Source organism: Arvicola amphibius, chromosome 9 (genome assembly GCF_903992535.2).
Source record: "Arvicola amphibius chromosome 9, mArvAmp1.2, whole genome shotgun sequence".
Classification (NCBI taxonomy): domain Eukaryota; kingdom Metazoa; phylum Chordata; class Mammalia; order Rodentia; family Cricetidae; genus Arvicola; species Arvicola amphibius.
The window spans coordinates 89,607,197-89,629,014 of record NC_052055.2 but is presented as its reverse complement, the minus strand read 5'-3'; the positions used below and the strand labels follow the sequence as shown (position 1 = coordinate 89,629,014).

Here is a 21,818-nt window from a genome sequence, read left to right as displayed (position 1 = left end):
GTAGCCTATCTAGAAAAATGCAGTGCTTAATAAAACAGTCAGTAAAGTAAGCATAAGTCTTCAGACAAGAAAACGAGTTCAAATAAGCCACATCGAGAAAACAATTTTGGAAGGTATCAAAGATGGCCTCAGTCCTCTTGTAGCGGAAAACAAAAAGTAATTTACCAGAACACAAAGGAAGTAATTTACATGAGTTCACAAACACAGAGGCAAAAGTGGGCAGGCAGTTGAGTGCTCTCAGTGGCAGCAGAGCTCAGAGAAGGAGCTGAATGGAGCTGAAGCTACCCTATATTTGGCTTAGTCTAGTGGGTGGTAGGCACTTGAGGACTAAAGAGTACTTATGTTCCAGGCAAGGCAAAGAGTTTAGGAATGAATGAATAAGTAAAATGGCAGGTACACACATGAAATATTTACAAGCAAGCAGATACTATTTGAGGATGTGCCAGCCAGGAGTCTAAGTCAAGTATGGATGGAAATTAAAGAGGTAAAGAACAGACAATCTAAGGGGAGCCTGTGTTTGTGGTTTGTCTGAATTTTAGAAGAGACACAGAAGACTTGAGATTGCAGTGAGGGAATACAGAACTGGGACTAAGGACACCAGGAAAAGAAGTTTTAAAGGTCTGATCGTGGATGTGCAGAGTTCAGGAAGACCGGGTGTGTGCAGGGAATTTCTCACTGAAGAGCCTGGAGATGGGCTGGCGTTTGATTGTGGAGACCTTGTCCACACACTGGAGGATATGAAGATGAGGAGGGTTAAGTAGAGGAGGACCCGCAAAGTCGCTCCGAGGTCAACAGAGATGAACAAGGAGGAACTGTAAACAGACTTTCAAAACTGTCTGGACCAGCTCATCACACATCAGCCTGCTCCAATCCGCCCCTGCGTGAGAGCTCAGCTGGCCCTCTTCAACTCAAAATAGTCCCGGAAGATCTTTGCAGCCCCCATACGACCCAGGAGGTATTACAGCAGCTGCTGGGGAAGAGATTAGGGACAGGGAGCTGGGGTCATCTGCTAAGCATGTTTAAAGTAGAGCTGGGTCCCTCAAAAGAACTGGCCATCAGGCAACCAAGCACATGCCAGACTCCTAGTGCACTCTCTTTTCTTCCTCTGAATTAAACTCACTGAGGATAATTTCTGTGGTTTAAAGACTCAGGAACTACTGTGTATTCTAACCACTAGGTGGCATTAGCTATCAATGCCAGCTTCTGCAGAAATGGGTGAAATGAATGTTTATTTAATAAAAATGGAGATTCTCTTCTTATGAGTAATAAGCAGCTGTCTTTGGCTCAATTTCCATTATTACTAACACTCCTCAGAGCTCTACAAATTCTAGAAACACTTGGGAGGCAAATATTGCCTAAAATTTTCTCAAAGTCACTCAGAGAGAGCCAGAGAGAGAGAGAGAGAGAGAGAGAGAGAGAGAGAGAGAGAGAGACTAGAGCCATTCTGGAGAACAAGAATCTACCCACTCCACCTCCCTCTATCCATTCTAGAACAATCAAGACTGCTCAAGAAGACACTCAATGAAGAATTTGTGTGTCTATTTGGGCTTTTGTTATTTAAAATATATTTGTGTGTGTGTGTATGCGTGTGTCTGTGTGCACGCCATGGTACACTGCAGAGGTCAAAGGATAACTGCAGAAGCTGGCTCTTCTACTACGTGGATCCAGGACTGAACTCCACTTGTCAGGTTTGGTGGCAAAACTTTTATCTCCTAGTCATCTTGCCAGCTCACAGAATTTCTTCTGATACCAAAAGAAAAAACCAACTAAAGCCATCTTTTCCTAAGTGTTTATCCAACCTGCACCGCTTTTTTTTGTTTTTATCTTAGCTCTATCATGCATATCTCTGTAAATTCCATTCCATTTAAACATAACTATAATCTTTTAGAATCAAATTTTCTAAGCATTAGAATATAGCACAGAGATTTTACATCCAGACTATCCAGGTCCATTCCATAGCTTCTGTTATTCCCTAGTTGTGTGCTCTCAGCGAGTCACTTAACTATTTCCTTACCTGTAAAATAAGTTTGAAAATGAAATACTCCATAGGTTTACAGAGGCAATAATGATTTCACTTATGCAAAGCATTTAGAAGAGCGGTTGGCACACAACAGGATGGAAGTGTCGGCTATGATTACTACCTATTACTCGTATAAATAAAAGATATTCTTGAATACAGCCAGGTATGAAAGGAATCTTGAGTCACGCTGCTGGTGTGCTTTGCTGAAGACATGAGAGGCACTGACCACTGGGTGAGAGGTCTTGACTCAGTGAGTCTCATCGCTGTGCTCAGTGGCTAGTCCTCTTACTTAGCATGTGATACTGGTCACAATGTTTGCTGTGCCACAATGTTTGCATCTACCAAGATGTGACACAACTCGTAAAGAATCATGGTTGTGTTTCGGAAGGAAAGCCTACATAGTGTACTTAGAGAAGTACATATCACATTAATAGTAATTGCTTGGCATTTCTATTATTATATCGCGTACATTCTGACTTTTGCACTAACAAATTTTATGCAGTTCAGAGCTGTGATGGCCAACACCATAAACACAAAACCATCACCCGGTAGTCAGCTTTATTCCCAAAGTCACTGTGCGGGTTCACAGTCCTTAGTTTACGACACTCGCTTGTCATAAACACTATAAAACATGAGCCATGATGCAACAGAAGAAAATTATATTTTAAGACAGCAGGTGGTGCTATAAGCTCTTTTTGGTGTTAGGATTTAAAGGGCTATAGTGCTCTCTCTTCATTTGACCTTGCCTAGATACCACTGGTTAGGGCACAGAGTTAGGGAAGTGGAAGGGATGGAAGAGTCCCAGAAGGCTGGTTAGTACTTTCACACACCAACATCTCATCAAGGAATCCTTCAACCGTCTGTTACTGCTGAGTTAAAAATGAACCAGCTTGGGCCTTCACCTGGCCACAAAGCCAAAGTACGAACTGTTGAAGACAAATACAGCTAGCCACTCCTTCCTGGCCCCACACTAAAACGCGCACAGATAAAAGATCACAATAAATGCAGTGAGCTGTGAGTTTCTACCACGAGGCTAACAAAACCAGAAGGTAAAGTCCCCATCAGAAGTGCAAATGGCCAAAACAGACTCCACAGTTTGCATGCGTGCAAGCACCTGCACTTTGTTTGAAGAGGGAGAGAGGTGAGGGAAGAGCTGGGATGGTTGGGGGAGGGGAAGGAATATGATCAAAATGTATTGCATGAATTATAAAAACAAAACAAAACAACAACAAAAAAAACCTACGAGCTTTTAACCCCAGCACTCAAGAGGCAGAGGCAGGTGGTTCTCCGTGAGTTTGAGATCAGCCTGGTCTACAGAGAAAGTTCCAGGCCAACTAGGGAAACGCAGAGAAACCCTGGGTTGGCTCTCTCCTACTTCAAATACGCATCCTGAGTTTGGGGTCCCAGCTCATGCTTTCACTGGAGAGTATAGGAAGACAGTAATAGAGTACAGCCAGCTATTCTTCCGTCGGTCTGAGGACAGTATATGAAGACAGTAATAGAGTAGTCAGCTATTCTTCCGTTGGTCAGAGGAAGCATAGTGCAATTTCCACATGATGTTCCTGTCATCCTGGGCAGACTTCATGACCACCTCAGTAAAGACCCCCAGGAATAAAGCCACCAGAAGCTGCGTCTTTGTATTTCTGGGTTCGCCCATCCTTGCCTCCCCGCTCTGGGACCTACTCTTTCCCTGGACTCCAGTTTTGTTTCTCCGACGTTTGCATTCATGCTTGGTTCTCTATGGAAGGTGTTCCAAGGGAGCACCCTGGGGACACCTCACTCAAGCAGGAGGCAATTTCCTATTCTCTGGGAGTGACACCTGTGTTGGGTGTTTTTGTCAACTTGATACAAGCCTACACATATGTGGGGAAAGGGACTCTCAGCTGAGGACCTTCCTCCATCACACTGGTCTGTGGGTATAGCTGAGGGGGATTTTCGTGACTGCTAACTAATGCGGTGGGCACATCCCTGGGCAGGTGGTCATGGGCTGGATAAGAAAGCAAGCTGAGCAGGCCAGGCAAGCAAGCCAGAAAGCAGCGTCCCTCTGTCCCTGGGTTTCAGTCCTTGCCTAGAGCTCCCCCCACCCCACCCTGGCTTCTTTTGATGATAGAGACTCTAAACACAAGCCAGCTTCCCCCAAGTTGCTTTTGGTCAGTGTTTTGTCGAAGCAAACCAGAACACTACTCTTTGAATGGTGGGCATTGAGAAATCTTTCTGTAGGGGACTTCTGCTATTTTAAAAGCCATTCTAATTTATTAGCGCTTTCTGGGTAACAACTCTCAAGACAGTCTTCAATGTATGTGTTGGGGGGAGTGTTCTGGGGAAAAGACTGAACACGAGATAAATCTCTCAGACTTTAATTCAGCACATAATAGAGTATTGTTAAATGGGACAGGTCTCTTCTCTCTATGTCCAGCTTCTGGGCTCTGTTACCATTATTTCATCCTTTGAATCTGGATTTCAATGTTCTGGGTACTTCAGGACTAAATGAAATTTACAGTCCTTATCTCCTTGTGACTCCATTACTACAGTTAGCATAAAGTCCCCAACATTCATCCATGTTGGATACATCATGTGGATTTCTTCCTTTTAACCTGATTAACAGTTCATTATATCTATGTGCCGTATTTTTTACTTATTCCTAAGGTGACTGACATTCCTATATCTTATTCGTTTTAGGAGGTATCTAAATATCTTTTCAAGGTCTCCATTCAGTTCTCTTGGATAAACAGCCAGAAGAAAGATCAAGGGGTCTATGATGATTCTATTTTCATTGTTTGAGAATTATTTGTTCCACGCTGCTTGCCACAGTTACTCTATTACTTTGTATACCTCAGAACAATACAGGGCTGCGATCTGCCTACATTCTTAATAACACCTTTTAAAAACATAGATGATGATTATTATTAATTATTATTAGTGTGTATACTTTATTACAACAACAGGAAACAAAACTAAGACATCACAGAGCCCCTCCTTTGAGAGTTTGATAAAGAAATGTTGGGGCCTAAGAGTCTGTTTTTTGGGTGTGTTTTTGTTTGTTTGTTTGTTTGTTTTCGAGACAGGGTTTCTCCTATAGCTTTGGAGCCTGTTCTGGCACTCGCCCTGTAGACCAGGCTGGCCTCGGACTCACAGAGATTCACCTTCCTCTGCCTCCCAAGTGCTGGGATTATAGGGTACACCACCACCTCCCACATCAAGTCTATATTCTTAACAAGCTGCCAGGGGATTCCAATCCTTCAGGTCTGCAGAGCAAGTTTCAAGTAACAGCACAGGACTGACAGAGGTTGCGCGGCCCCTGCAGAGACTGAGTACGTCAGCACAGACCATAAGAGCAAAAGTAACAGCGGTGGCTGGTCCAGTCCCGATGGCTTCTGCCCGTGGCCTCTCAGGACTCCAGCGTGACTGTGCATTACAGTTGCGTGAGACTTACCTCTGACATCAAGAACCCAGCTCAGCTCTTAGAGTTCTATCAAATTACTCATTCAAAGACCCCGAAATAGATATATAAAACAGTATATATCTAACTCTGCACCCCAAAACCACTCGAGACAAAAAGCATAGACTACATGGCTGAAGATGTACAAATTAAAATACAAAAAGGAGATTTTTGCATTTTGGAATTACTTGAGATATTGCATCTTCTTCTCTAGAAACACAAAGAGCTTTGAAACTAGAAATGTTTCCACAGAGCACACTCAGAAAATAACCTCATTTCCCTCCTGGCTGACCTATCTAGTCCACATGAGGGTTTAGTTTACTCTCAAAATTTTGTGGTGTTTCATTTTACCCCAGTCAGAACGGTTAAGATCAGGAAAACAACTGTCTGAATGCTGGTGAGGATGCATGGGAAACCTTCACTGTTGGTGGGATTGCAGACTAGTGTAGCCATTATAGCATGGGTAATTCTCAAAAAGCTAAAAGTAGGGGGAAGAGGGGCGGGCGTACGCAAGTGCGCAGGCGCGAGTGTGGGGCGGGCTGTGAGCGGAATCTCAGCGAGCCTCAGTCTCTGCTGCATCCCCCCCCCCCCCCTTGCCTATCGCCATGGCCGCCTACAAGCTGGTCCTCATCCAGCACGGCGAGAGCGCCTGGAACCTGGAGAACCGCTTCAGCGGCTGGTACGACGCCGACCTGAGCCCGGCGGGCCACGAGGAGGCGAAGCGCGGCAAACAGGCGTTGCGAGATGCTGGCTATGAATTCGACATCTGCTTCACCTCCGTGCAGAAGAGAGCAATCCGGACCCTCTGGACAGTCCTGGATGCCATTGACCAGATGTGGCTGCCCGTGGTCAGGACCTGGCGCCTCAATGAGCGACATTATGGGGGTCTGACTGGTCTCAATAAAGCAGAAACTGCTGCTAAGCATGGGGAGGCACAGGTAAAGATCTGGAGGCGATCTTACGATGTGCCACCGCCGCCAATGGAGCCTGACCATCCCTTCTACAGCAACATCAGTAAGGATCGCAGGTACGCAGACCTTACCGAGGACCAGCTACCGTCCTGTGAGAGCCTGAAGGACACTATTGCCAGAGCACTGCCCTTCTGGAATGAAGAGATTGTCCCCCAGATCAAAGAGGGGAAGAGAGTCCTGATTGCGGCCCATGGCAACAGCCTTCGGGGGATCGTCAAGCATCTGGAGGGTCTCTCAGAAGAGGCCATCATGGAGCTGAACCTGCCAACTGGCATTCCCATTGTCTATGAATTGGACAAGAACTTGAAGCCGGTTAAACCTATGCAGTTCCTGGGAGATGAAGAGACCGTGCGGAAAGCCATGGAAGCTGTGGCCGCGCAGGGCAAGGCCAAGAAGTGAAGGCAAGCAGACAGGCTTCTACCCCAAGACCCTCCTCCCTGCCTGCCTCTGCCTCCTGCGCTCTTCCCAGCACCTGTCACTGACTCCATGTTTAGGATCTTAAGTTTAGGTTGTAGCTGCAGATGGGGACCCGTGGCTCCCATTTTGTTTTAGTACTTTATCCCCTGCACCCACTCCCTTCATAGAATCTAGTCAGAGTAACACCTCTAGGGTGCAGGTTCTTGGTCCACATCCAGGGACGGCTCCTCTTCCCAGGAGAGTTGAGAGGTAGTAATTAGTTTTCTTAGTCCTTTGTTTACAAGGGTCTGCTTTAGGAGGACAGGGAGGAACCATGCTGTAGCCTGACCAGTGAAAAGCTGCAGCCAAGTTTTGTCCCTGGAGCCCCTCCGGCACTCTTCCGCAGTTAGGTAACTGGGGGCTGTAGTCATTCCAGTGGAAGGTGAAAGGAGCTTTCATTTAAAAGATGAACTATCTTCCTCTCTGACCCTAAAGGAGCTGCTGGCCCCAGAAGGTTGGGATCAATCCTGTCAAGTCTATGTGTTACATTTACTTTTACAAAAACAAAAGTACATATATATTTACCAGCACATAAGCCCCTGTGAAGTTTCTAGTGGTGATTGAAATAGTCCATGTGGTCACCAGAAAGTAAGCCATTCCTCATATCAAGTGGGATAAACTCCTTGTCCTCAAGGGACAGGAGCGTCTCTTACTGTGTGGTAGGATCCCTCTCCTTGTCTTGTGGAGGTGAAGTGCCCCTTGATCATGTCCAGGGCTTTGTCTTCACTGTCTGAATCATGTTCCAGCTGCTTGACCCTACCATGTGGGTTCAGAACTTGTTTTGGGCATACTAAATCTTTTCCAGATCAGTATAATAAAGGAGTCCTACTCTGTCATCCAGCTATACCTATCCTTGGCATAGCTTATGCCCAAAAGATTCATTCTTATTTGTGGACCCTAGCTCTGAGTATTTAGTTGTGAGTATATCATCTGGAGTAACTAAGGAAACCTAGATAATAAGAAGGGTCAGTAGGGTGAAGGGAAGAAGGAACTGTAGAGAAGGGAAGAACAATGACACATGTTCTATGGAGGGAGAAATGGCAGAAACAAACATTGTAACAATGCTACTTTTGTAAACAAAAAGAGAACTTTTAGTTACCTAACAATGACTAGAAAAATTACAGAATTTGCACAAAGAGGACATGGCAACAAGAAGTAGGCATGGTGGCAGGGACAGGACACTGACAACCCACATCTTGATCACAAGTGTGAATCAGAGAGAATCAACGGGAAGTGGAGTGGAATCTTTAACTCTCAAAGCCTAACTCCAGTGACTTGCTTCCCCTGACAAGTCCATACCTCCCAACCATCCTCAAACAGTGCCACCATCTGGGCGCCAAGCATCCAAACATCTGAGCCTAGGGAGAACATTCTCATTTAACTCACTACAACTTCCCCGAAGTCTTCTAACTGACTTATTGAGTCTGTCAACTCCATCTTCCTTTCACTTTGAGCTATCTCAATAATTCCACCTCTTTACCCCTTTTTCACATCCCAACTTGCCTTCATTGTTTCCTTCAGCTGTCTGTCTTGTACTTTACTGAGGCAGTTTTGCTATTCCCTTAAGTTCACTGAGCTGTTTCTTCTTGTCTTTTTTTAAACTCCCTTGATGAAAGTTATGACTGTTCTTTTAAATTTTCTGTCCTCGAGTTCATAGGTAATTTTCATCAAGGAACTAGGACTAGTGGATTGGGGTGGCATGCTATGACAGCTTTCATACTGTTTGTGTTTTTATGATATGGACTGGACAGCTTAACTTCTTTCCTTGGTTGTGTGTCTATGTGGGATTTTAGACTGCCTGGGTCCGTGCAGAAGTTGTGTGACCAGAGCTAGGTTTAGAGAGTATGGAGATGGTACTGGTGGCGTTGGTTACGGGGTACTCACTAGGGAATGCCAGTGCTTAAGCAAGGCCATTGCTTGAATTGTGCCCCCATAGCTAAGTCTGGGAATGTGGGAATGGTGTTTGTGAGAGGGTGGTGCCTGGGTTCTGAGTGGACTCGCCCAGAAGCTAGGCCTGGTTGTATCATTTAAATTTCAATTAATTTATATTTAACTTCACATTCATCAAGCTTCTGCCATCTGTGATTCTTTAGGTCAACAATGTCCTCTCCACCTTGCAGATTTACGAAAAGAAGCTAGTATTATAGATGGATAGTTTGAGGGAACAGGACTGTAGATTTTATATATATATATATATATATATATATATATTTCGCACATTTACTCAGAAGAGATCAGTTACACAGCCATTACCTAAACTTTCAAGAAAAAAGAAAACAACTGAAGCCTTATATCATGAAGGATATAACACAGATGTTATACAAACATGGGTACTACTGAACTCAGGAACAAGTCCCATGCAGGAGCCAAGCTCCCCTTCCCAGCAATGTGAGCCTCTTGACCACAACTCTTAGGGCCTCAAACAAAATTAAGACAAAACAAACAGCACCTGCACAACTTATTACACAGCCTAGTGCAATCTGAGTTGTACTTCTTCAATATTTCTCTAGCACTGTTCATTCTTAATGACACCCAGTTCTCTCTCCACTCACGGCAACAGTGCAAAGTCTAGCTCTCAAGCCTCTCCAAATGGCCCAACGCTGTGCATGAAGTATCTCACTATTATTTTGTAGTTATTATTACCTAAGAGATGGATGCTATTTTGATGCCCAGTTTTACAGGTACGGAAATACTCAGAATTTTGCTCAACACTTAGAGTTCTGATTCAGTACTGAGGCTCAGGCAACCTGACCTAGGCTCTCAAACAGAGATCACCAGACTGTGGTTCTCCAGCTACATCTGTCTTATAACAAGTTCTTAAACTTTTTTATTGGAATGCAGCCGTGTCTATTCATTTGCCTGTTATTTAAGGCTTCTCTGCTTAAAAGCAATGCTATGTAAACGCAATGGAGATGATATGACCTTAAAGTCAGAATGCCTGCTATCTGGCTCTTGACAGAGGTACGTCACTAATCCCTGCTCTCCAGCATCTTGAAGGGCCTTGAACACTTCTACCCTACACTGAAAAGTAATTCTGCCTTGGTGTTTTGGTCTGTTAATCCGTATTCCGGTCTGTGAAATAGAAGGTCAGTGAAATTTCCCTCGGGCAGCCATGTCTGCTCCATCTGTTATGATGTTTTCCAAACACATAAATGGTTCTACCGAAAATGTATCTGCATTGTTCTAAAAGTGATGACACCTACTCCCTTGTGAATTTTGATACTTAAACTATAACACTGAGAAGAAAAAAGTATGCTCAAATTAATCAATACTACTGCATTTAATAGGTTTTAACCATAGGCCTTTCCTGCCCCGGCTTTTTTGGTTAGGTCAAGCATCATCAGCCACTGAAAGATAAGGAATTTTTCTGGGTATAATTCTCCAGTATGGCTTACTGCGCTGAAACGGAACTACGCTATTGCTATTTTTAGTTTAAACTCATCAATTCCATGTTTCATTTTATTTTTAAATAAAAATGAGCCGAGAGAGACAGAGAGACAGAGAGAGAGAGAGAGACAGAGAGAGAGACAGAGACAGAGAGAGAGAGAGACAGAGAGAGAGACAGAGAGAGACAGAGAGACAGAGACAGAGAGAGAGACAGAGACAGACAGAGAGAGAGAGAGAGAGACAGAGACAGAGACACACACAGAGAGAGAGAGAGAGAGAGAGAGAGAGAGAGAGAATGCTACTGAAGTGAAACTGCACGACACAGAGACACAGAAGACTAGACAGGTGCATCTTTCTGGATGCTGAGACTCCGCCCAGATTCCCATTCGTCACCCACTCATTTCCCCGGTGGCTAAAACTCTACCTGGGAAATTCCTTCAGCCCATTGCTAGCTGCTGGGCTGATATCAAACCCATCATCCTGCCTTCACCCTACCCAGGCTGGACCAACTCCGGTCAATGGGGAGGGGGACGGCTTGCTTCCATCAGGACAACTCTGATGTTTTCCATGAGATCAGTGGGTGTTCTTGCAAATGGTCCATAACTCAACTTCTCTCTCGCTCTCTTAAGGGTACTGCTCCTCAGGGGCACTCTCCAGTCAATCTGAAGAAGCCTGCATCTCAAATCATGGTCTGTGTTCTCTGGAAGCTGCCCCGAGGTACATGAAGTCTGAGTTCCTTAGGAATCTTATCTAATAGTCAACAACACAAAATAATCGCAACCAACAACTTCTGCAAGGACAGCAAATCCATTAATACAAAGAATAAGAATATGCCCAATGCCAGCAGTGGTGGCACAGGTCTTTAATCCCAGTACTCAGGAGGCAGAGACAGGCAGATCTCTTGAGTATGAAGTCAGCCTGGTCTACAGAGTGACTTCCAGGAGAGTCAGAGCTGCACAGAGAAACTCTGTCTCAAAAAAAAAAAAAAAAAAAAAAAAAAAAAAAAAAAAAAAAAAACCAAAAGAAAAGAACAAGCTAAATGTGGTAGGGCACACCTATAATCACAGGAGGATTGTGAGTTCCAGACCTCCCAGCGCTACATTTAGGAAGCTCTATTTCAAGAAAGAAAAATGAAAGAAAGAGAATAACTACATAACGCTGGCCAAAACATACATCTCAAACAGGTCCCAGTATGCCGCAGAAACACTATCCATATGGGATAGCAAAGTGGGTCACAGATGAGAGTTCTAGAACCATGATAAGATGCCATGCAAAGCTGAGGACTATAAGGAGGGAAGGCTGCCTGCAGACGAGGAGCAGAGTCAGTGCAATCTGCTCTGGCAGCAGCTAGGTCTCACAGCCTAGGGCCCAGACACTCATGCGCAATGACAGGCTCTAAAAATAGCCCTGCCACAAGCAAATCGTAACCCACCCTTTGTGATTACAGATGAATGTGAGCACAATCTGTCTGCGCGAGCCCCCCTTCAGATTTAAACACTCCCAGACAATAATCCCTTGTCTACAAATAAAGTCATGACTGTAAAATGTGTACATAAAAAAAAATCCCTTCCAAGACAAGAAGCCAGGAGAAATGAATGAAATAAGCATATTTTATGCAGGATTTACAACTTCCCAACTCTAAACTCCAAGGAGCCAAAAGGCAATATAGCTAAGATGATCTGCGACTATGTATGACAGATGACCCTTAGAAAGGAGCACAGAGACCAGTCAGTGACAAGAGAGAAGGCAGTACAGAGAGGTATTATGAGAAATAAAAAGGATCACGAGAGAAGCCAGGGAGGGAAACAAGCAAAGAGGTAGGGCAGGGGAGAAGTCTGAAGACAAAGACAAAGGAGCAGGAGGGGGCTTTGGAGTTTTACGTCAACAGTAAAGTCCTAAGTGCCTCTTGAGTGTCTCAGTGGCAACCCCTACAGCGTTTCCACTGGACACTATGAATTCTGAGTTTTTAAGACACAAAAATAAGTTTATAAGGCAGTGCATAAGAAATAACCCTAAATACAGGAGAGGACAATGGGTTAAGAGACAGAGAACAAAGAAAAGACCTAAACATAGATTAAAAACTGAATGCTAACAGATACGGGGGCGGGGGCATGTGTGGATAAACCATCTTACAACTACAGCTTTATCAATAGCACCCCCTCCAAAGTCTGTTCTCGAGTAACAGCTTCATCTTGAGGGCCACCGATTTGTGTGTTATTTGTATAAGAAATTCCTTTAGTGAGGCCAGCCCTATCATAACTTAGGCAGATGCAGCCACAGGTAGATGGGACAGCAACAGCCCTGGCAGTAAACAGAGGAAGCAGCAAGACTGCTGCGTGCAGGGTCCCCGGGCCTGCAGTCAGCAAGGGCATCTCCACATCAAATACACATCAGGACCTGAGCAGTAAAGACCTCTGTGTGCCCTCCTGCGGCATCCTGCTCCTCAGTGTTCTGCAACCCTCCCTGGATCTAGCAACTAAAAAGAATCGCTCCGTATGTCAATAACTATTGGTTGTTAAACATTTTAAACATCGACATCTCTACCAATGGGATGAAGTTAATCAGCACGGGTACTGAAGCTCCATGTAGGTCCTCAGATCCCAAGCCTAACCAACTGTAGTAATGTAGGAAAGCAAGGCAGCAGGAATCAGTGGTAGATGGATGTTTGTTTGCTAAGACTCCCTGTTGAGCCCCACGCTGGCTGCCTAGGCAGGAAGACTAAGAAGGAACTGAAGAGCAGGGGTCCCGGCATACAAGGCCATGGTCAGAAGCGCCTCCAAACAGCCTGAGCCTCCTCCACCCCTGGACGCAGAATGGGAAGGACTGATGTTCCTGGCCACATTTCAGGAGAGAGCTGAGATGATGTGGACATTTGGTCAGTGTTCAAGCCCTAAATGCTTTTCTGGCAGCACATTCTCTTTCAGAATCTGCTTACTCTGCAGGTGTTCTTACCAGAAAGCAGCAGGAAAAAAAAAAAAAAGAAAAGTTCCCCGACCTAGAAGCCTCTGATAATTTATGGTAAATAAAGATGGGAAATGGGGAACAGGACCCAGGCTTCCAGGAGCCAGAGGACAATGAGGTGAGTGAGAAACGCTGCACGGATTGTGGTTACAGCCGCTTTTAGTGTCCAGTTCTCCTCCGTTCCTCAGCCCCATTCTCACCCCCGCAGAGCACTGCAAAGACGTTAGCACAAGCTGCACCAGGGGTCACCTTGCGCTGTTACCCTGGGAGGATGGAACAAAATCTGGAGCGTCAGCAACTAAAGCTTTGATGAGGTGGTGTTACCTTCCTTTTCCTCTCCCACCTATGACCTTTCCCATCTCCGTCCCTTGATTCTGGTTGGATTCTGGGGAGCAGGTGAACTTGAGTGGAGTTTATTTCAATGTGACTTTTTGTAGCATCTATCAGCCTGACTTACAGAAAATGCATCCTTGGCCATGAAGACTCTTCCCCCCACCATTGGGTCCTGCTTCTCCTACCTATGGTTTTCAGACTCTCCACAGGTTCTGATTTTGGCTCTTTTCTTATTAAGCATTAACCTGTCTGAAAATTTCAGAAAACATGGATCAGAAACATAAGTACTGTAACACTTGTGCTAACTCAAAATGTGCCTGAATGCCTCTGCTCTGCCCATCTATAAACATCTTCCAGACCAATCACTAGAGTTAACACAGATCATACTCACCATTAACAGAGACTTAGCAAAAATTCAGACAGTATTTCAAATGTACGTTCTTTCTAACTGAACACTTTTCTAACATATGGTTCCATACTTTATTCTATTACTAACTAAAACTGACAATTGTAGTTTTTTATTTAATTTTTAAAAAATAATAATATGATGTACAAGAATCAAGATATAGCCATGTGTGTTTCTATGATAGTTCTTTCTCTCTCTCTTTCTTATTTCTCTCTCTCTTTCTCTATTTCTTTGTTAACTTGGCACAGACTGGAGTCATTGGAGAAGAGGGAACCTCAACTGAGAAGATGCCCTCCATCAGATTGGCCTATAGACAAGCCGTAGGGACATGTTCTTGGTTAATGACTGATGTGGGAATGCCCAGCCATGTGGGCAGTGCCATCCCTGAACAGGTAGACCTGGGAGTATAAGAAAAGTAGTTGACTATGAACCTGGTGAGAAAATCAGTGAGCAGCAGTCCTCCATGGTCTCTGCTTCAGTTCCCACCTCCCGGTTCCTGTCTGCTTGCGTTTTCCCCTTGGCTTCCCCTCATGGTGGACTATAAATGGAACATGTGAGACAAATGAACCCATTTGTCCCCAAGTTGCTTTTTATCGTGGTCTTTACCATAAGAATAGAAATCAAGCCAGTAAATTACCTACATCTTTTTTATTTAGAAGTAGAGTTACCATGTTATTAAAAGTCTGCTGGTAAGATGACGCAACAGGACCCACAAGGTGAAACTGACTCCCGCGCACTGTCCTCTGCCTTCCATAAAATACGCTGTGACGTGTATGCGCTCACACACATACACATGCACACTAAATACATAAATGTAATAGAAAAAATTATATTACAAATTACTTTTATACCACCATTATGAAAGCCCCTTTCAGTCCCATCTCATCAACATTGAAGAGTGTGAATATCTGTTGCCATCTTGGAAGCAAAACACTACTTTTAATTGGCGACTCTGTCAATAAATATAGAAAGTCTTTCATATTATGTAAGCCATTTTTTATTCTTCTATTTTTTTATCTTGGTTTTTCGAGACAGGGTTTCTCTGTAGCTTTGAAGACTGTCCTGGAACTAGCTCTTGTAGACCAGGCTGATGTCGAACTCACAGAGATCTGCCTGTCTCTGCCTCCCGAGTGCTGGGATTAAAGACGTGAGCCACCACCGCCCGGCTTATGAAAGCCATTTTGGTTCAATTATCTGCTCATAGCCTCTTTGCTCATTTTTCTACAATTTATATATAACCCTTATTTACTTTCTGGAAGACTTATATACCTTGAATAAAAAAGTATTTGCCACATATATAGCAAGTGCTTTTATTCTAGCAATGTATTTTTTCAGCTTCCTATACAGAAATTTAGAATTCTTCAGTTCAAACTACCACTCTTTTCCCTTTATGGCTCCCAAATATTTTCTCATAAAACATTTCTTTTAGCTCATAGGTTTCCAGTGATCTTCCACATCTTCTTCCCTTCTCTTTAAAGACTTACACATGCTGTGTTTGGCTGAGAATTCCTCTTACTTGTGGGGACAGAGGGTGAAGGAGGGGATAAAATGATGGTTGATCTTTTTTTTTTTTTTTTTTTGGTTTTTCGAGACAGGGTTTCTCTGTGGCTTTAGAGCCTGTCCTGGAACTAGCTCTTGTAGACCAGGCTGGCCTCAAACTCACAGAGATCCGTCTGCCTCTGCCTCCCAAGTGCTGGGATTAAAGACATGCACCACCACCGCCGGGCCATGATGGCTGATCTTGATTGTCAAGTTAATGGCATTTAAAATCACCATGGAAACAAATGCCTGGGCCTGTCTGAGTTTCTAGAAAAGGCTGAGGTGGGAAGACCTCACTGGAGTCCTGACTGAATTAAAAGGGAAGTTTGCTGACAGCAGCCTTCTTCTCTCTCTGCTTCCTGACTGTGAGTGCAGTGTTACCAGCTGCCTCATGCCCCATTAACACACCTTCCCTGTCCTCAAACCACGAGCCAACACCAACCCTTTCTTAAGCTGCTCTGTCAGGTACTTTATTGCAGCAACAAGAACAGCCACAAATACAGACAGCCACTCCTTTGGGTACCTCTAGGCCTTCTACTAATTGGACTTATAAGTCCACCAATTTAAATTTAATTTCACCCACCAATACAAAACCAGCCCAGGGAATATCTGACCACTCTCTAGCCAGCCCATGAACTACCCAAGTTCACACATAAAAAAACTTAGCTACTATAAAGTCCCCTAATAACCAAGATAAAAGTATTTCCATCGTGGCTGTGGAATCACTGGACGCAGATTTGGAAAGATAAGCACGGGTTGATGAGATGTCTCAGCATAGAGGAGTGCTCGCCCTGAAAGCCTGATGATCTGAGAAGATAACAAACACGTGTAATGGCATTTCATTTGCATTTTAATAAATAAAGCTTGCCAGAAGATCAGAGAGTAAAACACTCCACTGGTCAGCCTTACAGACCAGGCAGTGGTAACACACACCTTTAATCCCATTAGCCACACTAGTTGCCATAGAAACCAGGCAGTGCATGCCTTTAATCCCAGTGTGCATATTTTTAATCCCAGAAGTAGAGAGGATTATAAAACAAGAGAAGACAGTTCTCAGACACAGTCTCATTCTGAGACTCCTGGAGATAAGATCGCTATTTCAGACTGAGGTAGTAGAGCCAGTGGCTGGCTGTTTTACTTTTCTGACCCTCAGCTTAAACTCCAATTTCAGTCTCTGAGTTTTTATTAATCATGCTTCAAACACAGAAAAGTTGTTCTTGGACCTCCACACACACGTTGTCGGGTGTGCACATGCAATTGTATCACACACGTAATATTAACAAATAAAATAATTAAAAGGAAAAGAAGTCATGGAACTAGTTGTCTCCCAATGGCAGGAGCTAAGTCTAGGTCATCACTGGTTGGTGTCTAATTTGGATATTTAGATTTTTATGCTCAAGTGAATTACAGTTTGCATAGAAAGTGTCCTTCAAAAGTCTCAGGTATTGAGTGATTAATCTCCAGCTGGAAGGGATCAATGCACTGATCTGTTTGTATTGGATGGCATGGAGGGGAGGCTGGGGGAGAGGGACTGGTTGAAGGAAAACACCAGGCACATACTTTTGAAGGATCTTCCCCTGCTCTGCTTCCTGACCATTATGAAGCCAGCCAGCCTTGACCTGGATCCTCTGAAATCTCCCCTCCCTGAAGCTGTTTTGCTCAGGCTCTTAGGTCACAGTGATAAGAAATGAACGTATGTATGTACGTGCACACAACACAGTTCTTAGGGAATTAAGAGAATTCTGTGTTGCTGACACAACTCATACGGTTCTTTAAGGTCTGGCCACCCTGCTCTCACATTTCACAGTCTACTCTGCATAAACTTCATGGGACAGAGAGGAAGGCACTCTCATGCCTGAGCACAGGTAAGAAAGGATGACCCTTCCACGCCACAGCTGACAAGCACTTCATCTTACTGAGAGCGATAAGTTTAGGGCAAGGCTATAAAGTCAGCAAATGTTACCATTCATTTTTCACAAGCTGAGCATAGTGTTTAATTTGTAAAAGTAATTTTAACTATTAATGAGTCTCAATAAAATCAAAAATGTGCATACAGATCTTTGAAATTACCCCTACATAATGTAGCAAAACACAATGATTTATCAAGAAGAGAAAGAAAATAAATAAGAATTATCTATCTAGAGGCAGGTTTAGTGGTGCACATTTTTAATCCCGGCACTTGGGAGGCAAACGTAGGCAGATCTGAGTTCAGGGACACGTGGTCTACATAATGAGTTCCAGGTCAACCAGGGCTACATAGAGAGACCTGTCTCAACAACAACAACAACAAAAACCTATCTAGAGACAAGCTAGAGAATGCATACATGAATTAAGATGTGTTATAGGAGGGTAACATAAGAAAAGCGGTAGGAATGAACAGTAAGGATCACAGAGATTCCAATCATGCTAGCAGGAGTGGTGTAGGGGTCCTGAATTCCTCCTTTGTCATCCAAACACACTGCCAGCTCAAGATGGGGAAACACTGAAGCAAAACATAATCACAGATGCTACTGTAGGGTTTCTAATTTGCAGGTAGGAGCCTGGGAAAACAGCCTTTCTTCTCTACACCCGCTCATTTAATCCTCTGATTTCGGAGCAGCTGACCTCAAGCCGGCAGGCCTAATTTTAGTATCCCTCATGAATCCCTTTGACTCCCACTTCTGCTCTCCTCATCTCCTGAAGCAGGAAGGATAAGCACGCATGCCCCAATACAAAAGCTGAATTATCATGAATCTACTAGAAGAGCCCAGGCTTTGTAGCTTTGGAGACGGTGTCTGAGTTATTCTGAGATGCATCTTTGCTGAAGCACATTCAGGAAACGTGTTGCCGGAAAAGAATCTACAACGCGAACATAAATCAATGCAAATCCAGCTACTCTGAACGAACCATCATGTTTATTTCTCACACAATGCAAGATTTTCAAATCTGCCCTTGGGATGTGGGGTGCTGCTAAGATCCCTTGAATGTTTATTTATCTATTCTGTATTCATCTTTGCTTTTCTCTCTCTCTCTCTCTCTCTCTCTCTCTCTCTCTCTCTCTCTCTCTCTCTCTCTCGGTTAGGGTGGGAGGAAGAGTTGCTGATCTGGAACTTGTGGTAATTCTCCTGCCTCAGCCTCTCAGGTACTAAAATTACAGGCCTGAGCCACCACACCTAGTTTCTGTAGCTCCATGATTCATGTAGGTTTCATGTTTTCAGTAACTAAAGTGTTTTTGAAATCATGTGGCACTGTGACAAGCATTGGAAACAGGACAGAACAAAAAAAGATTTACTTATTTTATTTTTATTTATGTGTATGCATGTGTGTTAGTGAATGCCACATGTGTATAGTGTGTGAGTGAATGCCGTGTGTGTTTGCGTGCGTGCGTGCGTGTGTGTGTGTGTGTGTATGGAGAATCATATGTCAAATCTCTTGGAGTTGGATTCTGTTTTGGTTACTTCAGAGTAACCAGACAAGAGAGGGACAAAGACCTGGAGCAAATGATGCAATAATGATACCATGAAGGCTGTCAGCTCAAGGCACATCACAGAGATGCTAAGGAGGTGATGGGTTTATTGGAGAAAAGGAAAACCACCCTATGAGGGAAGCTAAGGTCACTACTTAAAAACCCAGTGAGGAATCAACAAACTCAAAGATGAAGAAAGCTGCTGGGCCAGGTGAAGAGGCCATTTCAAGGCAAGCACTGAAAATCCACTGCAAGGCAAGAGGCAGGATAGAGCAGGATAACGAGGTGCTAGCTTTTCTCCAAACTCTAAAAGGAATATGCAGAGACCCTGGGTTCCCCTCCCCCAACCACCACCATGAGCTTCAAGTACAAAGTCCTGCACTGGAGTGTTCACCATGCTTCAGTTCAGGCTATGGGACTTGGAGCTCCCAAAAGGCAAGACAGAGGGCAAACAAAGCACAAAGAACTGAGACCCAAGATTATTCCAGTGTTCATGACTCTGATAAGAAAATTAAATACTTCCTCTTTTTAAAAAAAAGATTTACTTATTTTATTTTTATTTATGTGTATGCATGTGTGTTAGTGAATGCCACATGTGTATAGTGTGTGAGTGAATGCCGTGTGTGTGTGTGTGTGTGTGTGTGTGTGTGTGTGCGTGTGTATGGAGAATCATATGTCAAATCTCTTGGAGTTGGATTACAGGTGGTTATGAACCACGCAACATGGATGCCAGGATTGCGCTTAGCTACTGAGTCACCTCTTCAACCCCCAAGTGAAACACTTGTATGGAGTCATATCTCAAAACGGTGCTGGTTAGTCAGCAGGCAACCTAGTGGAGACAGGCAGCAGAATAAGAGGGAAAAGAGGAGCGGGCACGAGGGGTTAACTGGAGACAGAAGGGTAATAATCACAGGTTAGAAGGGCACACTGCTTGGTGCTGTTTGGTTTAGACGAAACCTACAGCCGCAAAGGCCACTTTCAGTCAGCCTTGTTCTCTAGACGGGAGGAGCATTTCATGTGCTCATCACTCTGGATCCATTTAATGAAATGGATTCCCTCCCCCCTTACCAAACCCAGTAGCCGGAGTCTCACAGAGGAATGCTAGGAAACACTTAAAAACAGAACCCAAACAAAACTGAAAGAACTGCACCAAAGAGCTTACACAATAAGCAAGTGAAACAGATTCTCATGATACATTACAGTGCAAAAACCCTCAATGATTTCCCCCAAAGAAAAAACTTCATATAGCATCACACAGATAATGATGCAAAGATCTGCCTAAAATATCAGCAGATGTAACTGGGGAGGTGGCAGATTCCTGCAGTCCAAGCACTGAGGAGACGAAGGCAGGAGGATTGCTGTAAGTCTAAGGCTAGCCTAGGCTACAAAAGTCAGTAAGTCAGCCAAGAGTTCATAACAAAACCCTGTCTTAGAAAAACAAAATCAAACAGGAGTGTGTGTGTGTGTGTGTGTGTGTGTGTACCAGCAAATATAATCAGCAGCCTACAAAAACTGTCCAACATAAAAAGGAAGATTTGCTATTAGAAGTCAAAAGAATCTTCTGTTATAAAGGGAGCAACAGGGACATTCCTAGGAAAGTCCAGAACAGGAAAAAACAGCCTATACTACTACCCTTTTATGTCTGCTGGGCAGACCAGGAGACTGCAGTAAAAACAGAAAGAAAGGTGGAAGATGAGAGGATTAGGGAATGAGATTGGCATCTACACACAAAAATTCCACACAAAACATGCGATACACTCACTTTTATTCATAATCAATAAAGGACTAGAAATAACTATTACAAGATATGGAAGAATCACACAAAAGGCTTCCATGAAGGACAAATTGAACAAATAGGAAAGCATTTTTAATCTTACAGGAAATCCAAACTAATAAACACCCGAGTATCCTTTAACAGAAATCATATTTAACAGAGTCAGTAAAAACACTGATTCTCCCCTTTGCATTAGAAACAAAATTGGAATATTGGTTATTGGTATCAAAAAAACAAATCAAAATAATAACCAAGCTAGAGAATAACCTAACAGAAGAAAACGATGGCCTCAATAGTGAAAACACTCCTTGTGGAGGGTCACATGACAACATTTACTCAAGTGAAAAGCCATAAACCCTAGATCTTAAGATTCTGTTTCTGGGAGCTGATCTAAGCATGATATTTGTACACATGTGAACTGACTAGATTTCACATCACCGTGTTGCTTGTGACAATCAACATCAGGAAATCTTAGTACATTAATACATGAAATGCTATGAAGTCAGATAAACAGAAGATGCTCTACAGAAAGCTCCCCCAGTGAGTAATACAAAATGTAGGAGTATACACAGAATTTTGCTATCCATATAAGAAAGGAGAAAAAAATCAGATATTTTTATTTCCTTGCATAAGGAGAAATACATGACAGGATTTGTAAGAAACTAAGAATTGTGATTACTTAGGCAATTTCTTGTTCTAAAATGGGGAACAGGAATGGGATAAGGAGTTCTCACAGGTGGATTTCATGTTGAACTTTTTAATCAACAGGATGCTTTTTGCCTTTTCAAGAAAAAAATTAATATAATCAATAATAGAAAATGCTACAACTACACCTTTAATTCCTCAAGGGACGAGACATCAGCACACAGTAAATCACCTCCACTCTCATTCTCTCCTCTCCACAGCTCCACTACTAAAACCTTATATAAAAAGAGTATAAAAATTAAGTTGGAAGATTAAAGAATTGAAGCAATAAAACTGACATCAGAGCCAAGAAAAAGCACAATAAAACATTAGCAAACCAAATTTACCCTTTAATTTTTCAAAACAAGTATAGGAAACTCTCAGGAAAATGCAAGCTTATAAA

At 43.4% G+C, this 21,818-nt stretch overlaps 2 protein-coding genes across 3 annotated transcripts in view; one reads left to right on the top strand and one right to left on the bottom strand.

Moving 5' to 3' along the window:
* The window catches only part of Dst (dystonin), a 391,633-nt gene that overhangs the window by 342,404 nt on the left and 27,411 nt on the right, over positions 1 to 21,818 (bottom strand). The window lies entirely within an intron of this gene.
* Positions 6,065 to 7,449, top strand: LOC119822577 (phosphoglycerate mutase 1-like). Its single transcript, XM_038342011.1, has one exon. It carries the CDS (start codon positions 6,065 to 6,067, stop codon positions 6,827 to 6,829), a length of 765 nt encoding a protein of 254 aa, XP_038197939.1. The 3' UTR covers positions 6,830 to 7,449.